Below are 16,808 nucleotides of genomic sequence, written 5' to 3'. Positions count from 1 at the left end.
TAAGCAACCATTCCCTTCACCATCAGCAGACAGAAACTTCACTTTACACAAAATGCCTTCACCCAGAGTGTCCTTCCAAATCAGTGACCTCTACCACCTGGGAGACCCAGATCCAGAAAAATGTAGACAACTATCAGGTAAAATACTCTTGAAACAGCAAATAATTGATTTTTATAGAGTCACAATAAGCCTCATGCATGTTTAAATAGCACTTCAGGAGTTTGCCCTATCTGTGAATCCTTGACTCAGAAGTGAACTCAGTGATCTCCTGCTGCTCCAGGACACTTCCCAGCCGACAGTACCAGGCAGTCCCATGCTGTTCTGTTAACACTGAGTAATAGGACACACATACACATACGATGGCTGGAATGAGTAACGAGACACACATACACATACTAGACGTACAGCACTTGCACCTCTTACCTTTCTGGGTTTCACTTTATCATGATAATCATACTGGAAAATCCCTTTGTAACTTAGTCCCAACCACCATGGAATTCCTTGCTTGTCCTGTGGAGAAATCAGAACAATTCAGCGCCTGACGTTTCCTTACTCTTCAAAGAAACAGAAACCCAGTAAACCCGAGGACCTCTGGAACTTATGCAAATATTAAACTGCACAGATTTAAATGAAGTCAAACTGCTTCAAAGGGATGGGGGGGTGGAATTTAACTGAAAACTATTGGATACTGAAATATAGATCCTTCATATATTTAATATTGAAAACATCCTCTATATAAACCTATTCCAAGATCAATCTAACCTTTCTCTCCTCCACAGCTCATGATCCTTCATTTTACTTACCCAAGTGCCTCTCTAAGAGTCTTTTCAATGTTCTAGGCCCTAGATAGAGTGGATGTGGAGAGAATGTTTCCCGTATCAGGAAATCTTTCCAGTATTAGAACAGTCTAGGATCTGAGTCTGTTTAGAAATGAGATGAGGCTGAATTTCTTCAGCCAGGGAATGGTATTCCCTGCAACCCTCCTCTGTATTACCAGCAAACTCTCCAGGTCTAGCACTAGAGAAGGTCCGGATGAGGTTTATGAGAATGATCCCAGGAATGAAGGGGTTAATTCATAAGGGGTGTTTGATGGCTCTGGGTCTGTGCTCGCTGAAGTTTAGATGAATGGGGGGGGGAATCTCATTGAAAATGGAAGGCCTAGAATGAGTGGATGTGGAGAGGATTTTTCCAATAGTGGGGTAGTGGGGGGGGGGGGGGTGCTCTAGAACCAGAGGGCAGAGCCTCAGAATAGAGGGATATCCTTTTTGAACACAGATGAGGAGGAATTTCTTCAGCCAAAGGGCAATGTCTTACATTGTACTGGTTTACATATTGTCACATGTACTAATACACAGTGAACATCCTGTCCTTGGACATCCAGCACATCCTCGGAATGTGTTAGTCACTGATGCAAACAATGTATTTCATTGTATGTTTTAATGTACATATGACAAATAAAAACTAACCTTTATCTTTACCTACTCAAATGTCTTTTAAGGGCTGTAATTCGGAAGAGAATTATTCAAAATTCAAGTCTGAAGATTCAGATAAAAACCAGCAAAGGACTTTGGAAGTCCGGTGGGTGTGGCAGAATTATTTCACTCCCAAGACCACTGGACTCCATGAGAGGATAAATCCAAGAGGGAAAGACAGAAATTTATTCAACCACAAGGGAGGGGAGAGAGGTTAGAATGTGGACCACAGTAAAACCAAGTAGTTGAACTGAGGAGATTACAGACTTTCGAAAAGAAATTAGAGGATGACGTGACAGAAAGGGTGAGAAAGAGAACTGAAAAGAGGTAGGAATATAGAATATAGAACATTTCAGCACAGTACAGTCCATTCGGCCCACAATATTGTACTGATCTATATAAGAATATATTTAAGAAGGGTGGGAGGCAGCAGAAAGGAAACTATGGACCTGTTAGCCTGACATTAGTGGTTGGAAAGTTGTCAGAATCGATTGTCAGGGATGAAATTACAAAGTACCTGGAGGCATATGACAAGATAGGCCAAAGCCAGCATGGTTTCCAGAAAGGAAGATCCTGCCTGATTAACCTACTGTAATTTTTTGAGGAAATTACAGCAGGGTAGACAAAGGAGATGCAGTAGCTGTGGTGTACTTGAAGGCCTTTGACAAGCTGCCGCACATGAGGCCGCTTAGCGAGATAAGATCCATTGGAATTACAGGGGAGTTACTAGCATGAGTGGAGCATTGGCTGATCCGCAGAAAACAGAGAGTGGGAATAAAGGTATCCTATTCTGCCTGGTTGCCGATTATCCCATGGAGTTCCAAAGGGGTCAGTGTTGGGACTGCTGCTTTTTACGATGTATGTCAATGATTTGGACTGTGGGATAAATGGAATTGTGGCTAAATTTGCTGATGATACAAAGATAGGTGGAGGAGTGGGTAGCGTTGAGGAAACGGAAAGCCTGCAGAGAGAGTTAGATAGTCTAGGGGAATAGGCAAAGAAATGGCAAATGAAACACAATGTTGGAAAGTGTATGGTCATGCACTTTGGTGGAAGAAATAAACTGGCAGACTATTATTTAGATGGCGAGAGATTTCAAAATGCAGAAAAGCAAAGGGACTTGGGAGTCCTTCTGCAGGATACCCTAAAGGTTAACCTCCAGGTTGAGTTGGTGGTGAAGAAAGCAAATGCAATGTTGGCATTCATTTCCAGAGGTACAGAATATAAGGGCAGGGATGTGATGTTGAGGCTCTATAAGGCACTCATGAGACCACACTTGGAGGATTGTGTGCAGTTTTGGGCTCCTTATTTTAGAAAGGACATACTGACATTGGAGAGGGTTCAGAGAAGACTCATGAGAATGATTCCAGGAATGAATGGGTTACCGTATGGGGAATGTCTGGCCACTTTCAGGCTGCATTCACTGGAGTTCAGGAGAATGAGGGGGGGGATCTCATACAAACATTCCGAATGTTAAAAGGCCTGAACAGATTAGATATGGCAAAGTTATTTCCCTTGGTAGGGGAGTCCAGGACAAGATGGCACAACTTCAGGATTGAAGGACGTCCATTTAGAACAGAGATGCGGCCAAATTACTTTAGTCAGAGGGTGGTAATCTGTGGAATTTGTTGCCACGAGCGGCTGTGGAGGCCAAGTCATTGGGTGTATTTAAGGCAGAGATTGATAGGTTCTTGATTAGCCAGGGCATCAAAGGGTATGGGGAGAAGGCAGGGGAGTGGGGATGACTGGAATAATTGGATTAGCCCATGACTGAATGGCGGAGCAGACTTGATGGGCCGAATGGCCTACTTCTGCTCCTATATCTTACGGTCTTATAAACCTACTCCAGGATCAATCTAACCCTTCTCTCCTCCACAGTTCATCACCCTCCATGTGCCTGTCTAACAGTCTTTTCAATGTTCCAATTTTATTAGTCTCTACCACCACCTTGAAAACGTTCTTGGCCCTTACCACTCTGTTTTTAAAAAAATACCTCTGACATCTCCCCTAAATCTTCTCTTTAAGCGTATGTTCTCTAGTACCGACCAATGTCACCCTAGGAAAAAGTTGCTAGCTGTCTACTCCAGGGGCCCCCAACCTTTTTTGCACCGTGGACCAGTTTAATATCGACAATATTCTTGCGGACCGGCCGACGGTGGCGGGGGGCGATGTTAATCACAACCGGAATATAGGTGAAACTATAAGTTACTTATAAGTGGCTAATAATACTCAATTTCATTTCTAAAAGGGTTTATCTAACGAATTTAATATTAAACACACAGCACATATTTTCCTCCCATAAATATAGTGGTAAGTCAATTACAAGTCACTCATAAGTCAACAGCATCATAACATTTTAAGTAATGTCTGGATATTAAACACACAGCGCATATTTTCCTCATATGAACATATAAAATCATTGCAACACACCAATATTGGTGAACCAGTGGGAGTCCTGGGCTTGTTTCGCTGCAACAAGATGGAACCATCAAGGGGGTGATGAGAGACAGCAATACTCAAAGGGTTTCCTTATGTCCAATCTATTCCGCAATTTAGTTTTCGTTGCATTCACTGCAGAAAATCCTGCTTCACAGAGATATGATGTTGGAAATGGAAGCAACGTTTTCAGTGCTTTCGTAGCTATCACAGGATATTCAGCCTTGACTTCGATCCAGAAAGTCGGCAGAGATGTTATATCAAGCATACTTTGCAACCCACCGTCATTTGCAAGCTCAAGGAGTTGATCTTCTTCCCGCACTGACATGGATGATTCCCCAGGGATATTCACAAATGGGTCATGGACCCATTCCTTTGCATGTCTTGGGTCATTTGCTGTTGGGAAGTAACGCTCAAATTCTGTTGACAGTGAAGACAGGTGAACGAGCACCAGCTGTGAGAAAGATGGTGCAGCCTCAGTCTCTCCCAAAATCCCAGCTAATGTTGGGAACATGTCAAATATGCCCCTGTCCACTCGCCGTCCCCACAGTTCCAGTTTGGCTTTGAAAGCAGATACTTTATCTGCCAACTTGAAGACAGTTGTCATTCTCCCCTGAAGTGACAAATTGAGTTCATTGAGCAGGTTGAAGATGTCACACAGATAAGTGAGTTTTGCTATCCACTCCTCGCACTGAAGTGTGCTACCAGTGGTGACTTTTTTCCTGAAAGAAATCTCTGTAGCTGCTCTCTTAACTCAAAAGCCCTAGCCAGGGCTCTTCCCCTTGATAGCCACCTGACTTCAGTGTGAAAGAGAAGGTCCTTGTGCTCTGCATCCATTTCCTCGCGAAGCTTCTCAAACAGACGTGAGTTAAGGGCTTTTGCTTTGATGTGATTGATAACTTCAACGATGTCACTCAATATGCCGTTAAAATCAGGTGACATTTTTCAGCTAGCCAGCATTTCCCTGTGTATGACACAGTGTGTAGACTGGCATTCAGGAGCAACCTCTTTGACTCGGGTAGTGAAACCAGACAGCCGTCCAGTCATAGCTGCAGCCCCGTCTGTGCATATTCCAACACAGAATGACCAGTCCAGTTTGTGTGACAAGTAGTCATTCAAAGACTTGAATAGTTCTGCTCCAGTTGTGTTAGTTGGCAGCGGCAATGCACACAACGTATCCTCGTGCACATCATCTTGAAATATATATCGCACATAAACCAGCAGCATTGCCTTGTTGTCGACATCGGTAGACTCGTCGACCTGTAGCATACCATGCTGACTCGTTAAGCCGTTCCAACAGCTGTGCTTCGATGTCCTCCGCTATGTCATCAATTCTCCTTGAAACTGTGGTAGCTGAAAGAAAAATCTGTGCCATCTTGTTATCTGCGGCTTCTCCCAACAGTTCATGGCACATGTCCTTGGCAGCAGGCAGAATCAATTCTTCACCAACAGTGAAAGGCTTCTTAGCCTTAGCAATACGGCTAGCCACTAAGTACGACGCTGTCAGAGCAGCAGCACTTGTGGAGGTGGTGGCTCTCAGCACTTGCTTCTGTCCCGCTTGCTCACGTTTCTTCCGCTCAAAAAACTCAGCGGGTTTGTCTTTGAGTGCAGGATGCTGGACTCAAGGTGCCGAAACAGTTTTGAGGGCTTCATTGCCTCATTAGACAGCTTGTCTCCACATATCACACAAAGGGGGCTTAGAGCGTGCGAGTCACCGGTCGCAATAAAGCCATATTTTATGTACGACTCGTCGTATTTTCTGTTGAAGGAAGCTTTCTTTTTTTTTTGCAGTCTCGGCCTCAGCTATCTCTGTGTTAGGCCTTTTATGTCCTCTTCCACCTCTTCCAAAAAAACTCTCAAGTGACGTTTGTTTTTTACTCATACCGACTGATGACCTCGTGTGGGTAATGACCTTGCGTGCGTTCAAGTTCAACAGTGGGCGTGACAGGGAATGAGGAAAGGCGCAGCTGACTCATATCGCTTCATATCGCCAAATCATATCGTTTCCTCACGGCCCAGTAGCACATGCTTTGCGGCCTGGTGGTTGGGGACCACTGGTCTACTCTATGCCTCACAAAATCTTGTACACCTCTCATCCTCCTTTGCTCCAGAGAGGAAATATCCTTATCTCGCTCAGCCTACCCTCAAAAGACATGCTCTTTAATCCAGTCAGAATCCTATAAATCTCCTCTGCACCTTCTCTAAATCTTCAACATCCTTCCCACTGGACCTATAGAAGGAGTTTGTACATTCTCCCCCTGGCTAGGTGGGTTTCTTTCAGGTGTTCCAATATCCTCCCACTGACCAAAGACATATTGGTTGGCAGGTCATTGTAAATTGTCCTGTGGTTAAGCTAGCATTAAATAGGGGAATTGCTGGGCAGGGCAGCTTGAAAGGTTGAAAGGGCTTATTCCGCACTGTAGCTCAAATAAATAACGAGGCAACCAGAACTGAACACAACAATAAAAAGGTATATTTGAATGTAGTTGTTGTTACCGAATGGGAAACATAGCAATGATAACCATAGAGACAGCTGCTCCGACACTGATGCACTCCCTCAGCACCGCATTGTGTTGCCAGCCCAGACTGCCATACTCAGGTCATGAAGAAACTTGAGTTCAAGGTTACTGTTAAGGACGTACAGTACTGTGCTAAAGTCTGAGGCATGTATAGGTAGACAGCTAAGGTGCGTGAGACTTTTGCACAGTACTGCAGTAATTTTACGTATTACACTGTACTGCTGCCACAAAATAAACCTAATTTCACGGCAAAGACAACTGCGCTGTTCTTAAGAGTGCTAAATGAGGTCATTTTTACCCTAGGATATGAGGCTCTATGATGCGTCAACCTATAGCCGGGGAAGTGATAACCTTGTCTTGTTACATTGTTTGAGGTAACTCGTTTCTTTATTCTTTCTTACTTCTAACATTTGTATATCTGTGCACTTGCAATGCTACGGGTTTCCCCCGATATCCTAAAGTAGAGTGTTCCTATCAAACCTTTCGTAAGCCGAAATAGCATAAAACGAAGAAGCAATTACCATTAATTTATATGGGAAAAATTTTTGAGTGTTCCCAGACCCAAAAAATAACCTACCAAATCATACCAAATAACACATAAAACCTAAAATAACACTAACATATAGTAAAAGCAGTAAAAGCTTTCTGTTTCAGCTTATTAAAAAGACTGACTGATTTCTCCTTAAGTATAAGACAACTTAACGGAACACCACGCTTTGTACTCCCATCAGTCCACTCAAGCAACAGACTTTCCATTTTATCCATTACTGGATGCCGACTAAAAGAGACCACTTGGCTACTCGCAGAACCAATAGTAACATCGGCAGCTTTCAAGATTCTTTCTCTCTGTGTAAAAATAGTACGAACGGTGAACGCGGGCAAGTTCAACACACATACACACAGTCTTTATTTCATTCACCACGATCGAAATGCTTAATTACGTCCAGTTTTACACTAAGCGTAACACCCTTACGAGCTCTCTTAGGCTTTTCTGATACCTTAGGACACATCTTGCTAACGGATGCACAAAATAAATCGAGGTAAAGCACAGATGCTCACAGACACAGTTCAAAGCTATGGTGGCTTGATGCTGAGTGTAGTTCCCGAGGAAGGTGCTTGGTGGCGCCGCTCTCGCTGCTCGGGGTGCGCGCTACCTCTATATCGGCTCGCTGCAAAACAAATGCTGAACGCTATTTTCGCTTTCCGCCTTTTTTCATAAAAGTGAAAATCCTCTTTAGATTTCTTTCGGTTAGTGAAAACAGGTACTAATGTAGGTCTTTCGTAAAGGGGAAGTGGCGTAACGTGAACTTTTGAAAAGCAAGGGATACCTGTATTGTGATTTACTTTGGGATCACTAAAGTATCTATCTATATGTGAGTGACGATAAACCTGATTCTGATGTGGGTCTCTATTATGGACTGAGAGTGGGAAGGGGGCAGGGAGAGGGGAATCATGGTTGGGAAAAGGGAAGAGAGAGGGGAGGGAGGGGGAAGAACCAAAGAGACATTAATGATCAATAAACCAGTTTGTTTGGAATCACATGACCTTGCCTGGTGTCTCAGAGACGGGTGTGTCTGCAACTGTGCCACCCCCCCCCCCACCGGCCCTGGCACTCCTCCTCTGCCACGGGTTAGGGTTAGTAAATTGTTAGCATGCTTATGTTGGCACCGAGAGCATGGTGACACTTGCAGGCTGCCCCCAGCACAATACTCGCTGATTTGATTGACACAAACAACGCACTTCACTATATGTTTTGACGTACATATGACGAATAAAACTAATCTTTTTCATAAAGAAGGTTCACATATGGTTAAGTCATATAAGCACAAAACAGGCTTTTAGGCCCAAGCCAACTCCAATCCTTATCCGCCCACTGAGAGAAATTCCATGCTCTCAACGTTCAATAGAAACAATGCAGAAATAAGTCATTCAGCCCATCAAGTATATGCTGTCACTTATGCACAGATTTAAAATAAATTCTTATTCTCATCAGGTCTCCTCAGATTTTACTCCTCATCCACACTCGAGGGGCAATTTACAGTGGCCATTTGACCTATCAACCCTGCACACCTTTGGGATGGGGAGCACCGGGGTAAATCCATCTGGTTACAGAAAGCATGGGCAAACTCCACAGAGACAGTGCCTGAGGTCAGAATTGAACTGGCTTCACTGGAGCCGCGAGGAAAACCAGCGGACAGACACAAAACCACCACAAGTCGCAAATAAATACTGCAAAAAAAAAACAATCAGAGTGATGAGGTAGTGTTCGTGGGTCCATGGACTGCTGAGAAATCTGATAGTGGAGGGGGAAAAACAGCTCCTGATTCGCCGAGTACTGGTCTTTCGGCCTCTACAACTTTCCTCCACCCCACAAGCTTTTTCCACTGAGGTTGGGTGGGACTACAACCAGAGGTCATGGGTTAAGGACGAAAGGTGAGAAGTTTAAGGAGAACATGAGGGGAAACTTCACTCAGAGGGTCATGAGAGTGTGGAACAAGCTGGCAGCACAAGTGGTGCACATGAGCTCTATTTCAACTCTTAAGGGAAGTTTGGATAGCTACATGGATGGTATGGGTATAGAGGGCAATGATCCGGGTGAAGGTATATGTGCTGTACTTTTCTATGATTCTGAAATTAAAATGAAGAGCTATATGGGAGGCTAGGGTTAGATTGATCTTACAGTATGTTAAAGGGTCGGAACAACATTGTGGGCTGAAGGGCATTACTGTGCTGTACTCTTCTGTGTTCTGTGTATAAACAGGACACAAGACAAGCTTTTCACGTATCTCAGTACATATAATTATGATAAACCAAAACCAAGTACATGTTGAGATGTTTCCAGTAGTGTGAGAGACGGACAAGGAGAAGTGGTTTACAGATAAGGAACCAGTCACTTCAGTGAAAACATCATATTAACATGCAGCATGAATGCACATAAAAAGCACAGTACCTTTACTGCATAATAGTGGACCCCATAGGTTGGAAGAGATTCTGCGATGCTCATGTAACTAGGATAAGAAAGAAAAGAAACATTTGAATCAAATCAGTTTACTATTACATACACCAGAGAGCAAGGAAATCTCTTATTTCAGAACAGACTTGTGGAGTAAACAGTGTACATGGTAATAATAAATACAACAATGAATGCAAAAAATCAGAACGTTGCAAAGCATATAGAACATTATGGCATAGTACAGGCCCGTTGGCCCACAATACTGTGCCAACCTTATAACCTACTTTAAGATCAGACTAACCCTTGCCTCCTACTTAGCCCTCCATTATTCTAAGGGTCTCTTAATTGTCTCTAATGTATCTGCCTCTTTCACAATCTTTGGCAAGGTGTTCCACACACCCATCACTCTCTGTGTGAAGAACTTAACCCTGACATCCCATCCCCCAGCTATACTTTCCTCCAATCATTTTAAAATTACGTCCCCTCGTATTAGCCATTTCCACCATGGGAAAAAGTCTCTGGCTGCCCACTTGATCTATGCCTCATCATCTTGTACACCTCTATCAAATGATCTCTCATCCTCCTCCACTCCAGAGAGAAAACCCCTAGCTCGTTCAACCTCTCTTTATAAGGCAGAGGAGTGCAGTTTTAAGTAGAGCAAATAGAAACACTAAAGGACTTTTGAAATGTTCCCACAATCTATGGAGACACTTTCAAGGACTCTTCATCTCATGTTGTCAATATTTATAGCTTATTATTATTTTGTTTGTTCTTTTTGTATTTGCACAGTTTGTTGTTTTTTGCACACTGGTTGTTTGTCCATCTTTTTGTGTTTATGTCTTTTATTAATTCTATTGTGTTTCAATGTATTTACTGGGCATGCCCACAAGAAAATGAATCTCAGGGCTGTATATGGTGAAATATACGTACTTTGATAATAAATTTACTTTGAAAGAAGTGTACAAGATGATAAGAGGCAGAGATCGAATGGTCAGCCAAGGTGGAAATGGCTAATATGAGGGGGGGCATAACTTTAGGGTGATTGGTAGAAAATATCAGGGGGTCGTCAGAGGTAGGTGCTGTTCACAGAGAGTGTTGGATGCATGGAATGTGCTCCAGGGGTGGTGAAAGAGGCAAATATATTAGGATCTTTTAAGTGATTCTTAGGCACATGGAAGAAAGAAAAATAAGAGTTATATAGGAGGGAAGGGTTAGAATGATCTTAAAGTAGTTTAAAAGGTCGGCACAACATTGTGGGCCGAAAGGCCTGTACAGTTCTATGTTCAGTATAACCAAGAGATGAACAGTTAAGTGTCCAGGAACGTGATCACATATCAGGGAAGTTGATGTGAAGTTGGTGAATAGTTCAGGAGGCTGACAGTCATAGGGAAGAAGAAATAACAGGGATGCACAGATAAGTGCCCGGGAACGTGGGCACATGACCAGGAAGTTGATGTGAAGTTGGTCAATAGGTCAGCAGCGGGGAAGAAGCTGTTCTTGAGTCTGGTGTTTGGCTCTGAACCAGCCATCCCGAATGCTGTCAAAAACATTGAAACAATTAGCCTGCTGATTCGTCAGTCTTGTTAGAGAATGTGCCAAATGAAAAGTAGCAGAGAGAGACTAAAACCAGCCAAAAACCACTTGAAAATGTGACAAATTAGCAACATCCTGTATCTCAGAATGCTATCAAAGAACAGTGACAGGAATATAAATGGGCCTCGCACTGCACATTAAAGGATAGAGGAGATAAATACCAAAGTAATGTTATCACACTGATTATGTGATCAAATCAGACTTTTCTTTCTAGTTCTACAGAGACAGACTCACAGAACTTCACAGCACAGAACCAGGCTTTTCAGCCCATCTAATTGTGCTGAACTATTATTCTGCCTAGGCCCATCGACCTGCATCTGGACCATAATGCCCCCTATACCTTTCCCATCCATGTAATTATCCAAACTTCTCTTAAATGTTGAGATCAAATCCACATCCACTGACAGCTTGTTGTACACTTACATCACCCTCTGAGTGAAGAAGTTCCCCCTAAATAGTTCACCTTTTACCTTTAAACCAACACCTCTAGTTCTAGTCTCACACAACCTCATTGGAAAAAGCCTGCTTGCACTTATACTATCCATATCCCTCATTCGGATGATGGGGTGGAGATACGCCTCTACCAAAGGCACTTCTTCCCTCTGCTAGCCCATAGGGCAAAGTGCGACATCTGCTTAGCCACACATCCCCCCCCCCCCCCGATCAGGGTTGTGTGAAGCCATGGGATCAGGTGGTGGATGGTCACATGAGCAGCTGGTGCATATCACAAACAACAGGAATTCTGCAGATGCTGGAAATTCAAGCAACACACATCAAAGTTGCTGGTGAACGCATGGTGATACCCCATCCGTTATTTATTTTTATACACACATTCTTTCTCTCACTCTCCTTTTTCTCCCTCTGTCCCTCTGACTATACCCCTTGCCCATCCTCTGGTTCCACCCCCCCCTTGTCTTTCTCCCCGGACCTCCTGTCCCATGATCCTCCCATATCCCCTTTGCCAATCACCTGTCCAGCTCTTGGCTCCATCCCTCCCCCTCCTGTCTTCTCCTATCATTTTGGATCTCCCCTCCCCCTCTCAAATCTCTTACTAACTCTTCCTTCAGTTAGTCCTGACGAAGGGTCTCAGCCTGAAACGTCGACTGTACCTCTTCCTAGAGATGCTGCCTGGTCTGCTGTGTTCACCAGCAACTTTGATGTGTGTTGGTGCATATCACAAGTCCTGTTTATGCGACCACTGACAGCAGGCAGACAATCCCTGAAGAGTGTTGATAATGGCTGGGGTCACCCGTCTTGTAAAGGCATGGCCCTGAGGGTGGCAATGGCAAACAACTGCTGTAGAAAAATTTGGCAAGAAGAATCCTGGTCATGGAAAGGCATAATCGCCCACGTCATACGACACGGCACATAACGAACAAACAAATACCCTTCATTGGTGATGTCACAGATGCCACTGTTTAATCTGAATAGTTTTATTCTTTTCCTAAATATATATCTTTTAAAAAAAAGCATCATTTTAAGTTGAGTGCATGAAAGTATAAGGGGGACATCAGAGGCAGTGTTTTTTTTTTACAGAGAGCGGTAGGTGCATAGAATGCTGTGTCGGGGAGGTGGTAGAGGCAGATACACTCGGGACAAGTAAGAGATTCTTAGAAAGGCAACTGGAATGTAAGAAAAAACAGAATCACAGTGTTAATATCACTGACACAAGTCATGAAATTTGTTTTGCTGCAGCAGTACAGTGCAAACTATATAAAATTATTACGTTACAAGAACATATAATAAATATATAAATAGTGCAAAAGGAGAACACAATGTGGTAGTGTTCATGGGCCATTCAGAAATCCGATGGCAGAGTAGAACAAAATATTCCCAAAATACTGAGTGTGTGTCTTCAGGCTCCTGTACCTTCTCCCTGATGGTAGTAATGGGAAAATGGACGGTTATGGGCCATGTAAGAAGGAAGTAAGTTATAAGGTCAGCACAACATTATGGGTCGAAGGGCCTGAACTGTGCTGTACTGTTCTATGCTGGGAGTAAAGAACTTTGAAAAACCTATTGCTTTGCACAGACCACTGTGAAAAGAAATTTCCAGCGTTTTCCTTCTCAATAGATTGAGTTCTATAAAACGTCACTAATAATTATCCAGTGAATGTGAGACTTACTTCACGATAGCTTGTCCTCTTGTTTGTCCAGTCACTTTCTTGTAGTGTTCGATCACTCGATCCTCACTGGAAGTCAACAAGCAACAAAGAGTTTTGCATTACAACCACAGCTCTGATGCAGTGAAGTAGTTACGTCGACAAGCGAGTACCCGTTCAAATGTGACAGAAAGCAACAGATGGACACGCCAGAACAACACACACAAAAAATGCTGGAGGAACTCAACAGGTCAGACAGTGTGTGTGAAGGGGAATAAACAGTTGATGTTTCGGGCCGAGACCCTTCATCAGGAGTTGTCGATTTCTCTTTATCCTTGGGTTCCCGGGCAGAGACGGTGATGGAGGAGAAGTGTGCGGATCTGAGGCACAGCGGAAACATGCAGACAGGAAGTAAATAGAGAAAATAAAGAAATAAAGGGTGGCACGGTATCGTGGCAGCTAGTACAACGCTTTACAGTGACAGTGATCAGGGTTCAATTGCCGCTGTTATCTGTAAGGAGCTTCTACATTCTCCCTGTGAACACATGGGTTTCCTTTCTGTTCTCCAGTTTTCTCCCACATTCCAAACATGTACAGGTGAGGGTTATTAAGTTGTGGGTATGTTATGTTGGCATCGGAAACATGGCAACACTTGAGGGCAGCCCCCAGCACGTCCTCGGGCTGCACTTGTGGTTAATGCAAACTGGCACATTTCCCTGCATGCTTCGATGTACATATAACAAATAAAGCTAATCTTGAATCTTTAACAGGACCTCAGCATTCATTTTCGTTTACACTATTTATTTGGTAACTTGTAGTAATTTAGTCTCTTTGCACTATACTGCCACAACATCTCCCAGTGATAATACAGTACTGTGCAAAAGTCTTAGATACATAGCTAGGGCGCCTAAGACTTTTGCACAGTTCTGTATTTGTCAATGTGTGGAGAGTGAGTTTACAAATCTGGTGAGAGCAAAGGATGTTGGGAATGGCGAGGGTGGAGTGCAGTGGGAGGGGTGTGGGACAGTTGGCAGAGGAGTGCCAGGGCATGGGCGAGGTGTGGGTTCAGACATCCCAGCCCTCCCAGCCCTAAGACACCAGGCAAGGCCATTTGATTCCAAACAATTGATTTATTGATCGTTACAGAGTGTCTCCCTGGTGCTTCCCGCTTCCCTCCCCTCTTTCCAGCCATGATTCCCCTCCCCTTGCCCCCTTCCCACTCTCCATCCACAACAGAGACCCAAATCAGAATTAGATTTATCATCACTCACATGTATCATCAAATTTGTTTTTGTTTATGGCAACAGTACAGTGCAATACATAAAATCACTACAGTACTGTGCAAAAGTCTTAGGCACCCTAGCTCTATAAATATATATGTATGTATATCTGATTCTGATAGCTCAGAGCGGGTGATCTGCCCCTTTAACTTACGTTTCCAATCAATGTACTCAGGCTAATGTGACGTATGGATAATGATCCTGTCTAAATTGGATTATTTGCACAGATTAGGATTTGGACAGATATAATGGACACTAATGATCCTGACACAACCCTCACCCTGACTACAGGAGAAGCCTCCTGCTGCCCTCAAGGGAAATTCCTACTCCTATTTCCGATAGCTCTGACGGAAATGTCTCAACTGAACAGGCTTCTCTCCAGTAGTGTAAGGATTTGTCATTTCCCAAACATACACACCAGGGATAATCGGCAGCAGCCAGTGAACAGTGACTGGCCATCAGTCTGACTGAATCCGGAACAGTATCAGCGACAAAACTGAGGGAATGGGCTTAAGTTTAGATTAAAATTTGGCTTTTGTTACATCCATGCTGAAGCACTGAAACACACAGTGAAATATGTCGTTTACCTCAACGGCCAACACATTCCCAGGATGTGCTGGGACAGCCCGCAAGTGTTGCAACACTTCCAGCGCCGATGTCTTTTAGTTAGAAAGAGGGGAAAGTTTTAAAAGGAGGCACCACAGATTGCAGATACTTGATCCAGAGCAACACACCAAAGAGTTGGAGGAACTCAGCGGGTCAGATACCATAGTCAAGAGTACAGCACAATATAGGCCATATTGTTGTGCTGACCTTTTAAACTTCTCCAAGATCAATCTAATCTTCCTCTCCCCTCCCACATAGCCCTTCATTTTTCTGTTATCCACCTGCCTATTTAATAGTGTCTTAAATGGGGAGGGAGAGGGATGCGAGAGGATGGTTTAGACCAGGGGTTCCCAGCCTTTTTATTCCATGGATCAATACCGTTAAGCAAAGGGTCTGTGGACTCCAGGTTGGGACACCCTGGTTAAGATCATAAGGCATAGGAGCAGAATTAGGCCATTTGCTCCCGCCAGATTTAAAAACTTGCTCTCTGCTCCACATTGACAAATACAGTACTGTGCAAAAGTCACAGGCAACCTATATCTGTCTCAGGCTTTTGCTGAGTACTGTATATCTTAAAAAAGTTAAACTAAATAAATAGCGCAACAAGAGAAAAAAAGTCACACTTGACATAGTCATGTTGGTGTAACTCCACAACATGAAAAGATTTGGTTAAAGTGACAGTCATCAGACTAAAGGAAGTTGCTGATGCTTACCAGTAGGCGAAAGATGGGTGTTTACCAACAGGGGAGAGACGAGTGATTACCAACAGGGGAGAGACAGATGATTCCAGTAGGCAAGAGAGGGGTGATTACCAGTAGGGAAGAGACAAGTGAATACCAATAGGGGAGAGATGGGTGAATACCAACAGGGGAAAGATAGGCGATTACCAGTAGGGAAGAGACCGGTGATTACCAATAGGGGAGAGACGGGTGAATACCAATGGGGGAAAGATGGGTGTTTACCAACAGGGGAGAGACGAGTGATTACCAACAGGGAGAAACAGATGATTCCAGTGGGCAAGAGAGGGGTGATTATCAGTAGGGAAGAGACAAGTGAATACCAACAGGGGAGAGACGGGTGAATACCAACAGGGGAGAGACGGCTGAATACCAACAGGGGAGAGACAGGTGATTCCAGTGGGCAAGAGAGGGGTGATTACTAGCAGGGGAGAGACGGGTGAATACCAATAGGGGAAAGATGGGTGATTACCAGTAGGGAAGAGATGGGTGATTACCAATAGGGGAGAGACGGATGAATACCAACAGGGGAGAGACGGGTGAATACCAACGGGGGAGAGACGGGTGAATACCAACGGGGGAGAGACGGGTGAATACCAACGGGGAGAGATGAGTGATTACCAACAGGGAGAGACGGATGATTCCAGTGGATAAGAGAGGGGTGATTACCAGTAGGGAAGAGACAAGTGAATACCAACAGGGGAGAGACGGGTGATTCCAGTGGGCAAGAGACAGGTGATCACCAGTAGGGAAGAGACAAGTGAATACCAACAGGGGAGAGACGGCTGAATACCAACAGGGAGAGACAGGTGATTCCAGTGGGCAAGAGAGGGGTGATTACCAATAGGGGAGAGACGGGTGAATACCAACGGGGAGAGACGGGTGAATACTAACGGGGAGAGACGGATGAATACCAACAGGGAGAGACAGGTGATTACCAGTAGGGAAGAGACAAGTGATTACCAATAGGGGAGAGACGGGTGAATACCAACAGGGGAGAGACGGGTGATTACCAGCGGGGGAGTGACGGGTGAATACAAATGGGGGAGTGATGGGTGAATACAACAGGGAGTGACGGGTGAATATCAACAGGGAAGAGACAAGTGATTA

At 44.1% G+C, this 16,808-nt stretch overlaps 1 protein-coding gene across 10 annotated transcripts in view; it reads right to left on the bottom strand.

The window, feature by feature from the left end:
* Positions 1-16,808, bottom strand: part of frmd4a (FERM domain containing 4A) — a 384,495-nt gene that overhangs the window by 90,690 nt on the left and 276,997 nt on the right. For all 10 annotated transcript variants that reach the window (XM_072241726.1, XM_072241724.1, XM_072241723.1 and 7 more), the window contains 3 exons: positions 13,100-13,165; positions 9,378-9,435; positions 424-510 (listed from right to left, as the gene is read on the bottom strand). In XM_072241726.1, the coding sequence (XP_072097827.1) occupies positions 424-510; positions 9,378-9,435; positions 13,100-13,165 (211 nt within the window). The remainder of the gene's footprint in view (positions 1-423; positions 511-9,377; positions 9,436-13,099; positions 13,166-16,808) is intronic.

The sequence above is a fragment of the Mobula birostris genome, chromosome 23 (genome assembly GCF_030028105.1).
Source record: "Mobula birostris isolate sMobBir1 chromosome 23, sMobBir1.hap1, whole genome shotgun sequence".
NCBI classification, from domain to species: Eukaryota; Metazoa; Chordata; class Chondrichthyes; order Myliobatiformes; family Myliobatidae; genus Mobula; species Mobula birostris.
The sequence above is the reverse complement of the archived record's forward strand: the minus strand, read 5'-3'. Positions and strand labels throughout refer to the sequence as shown.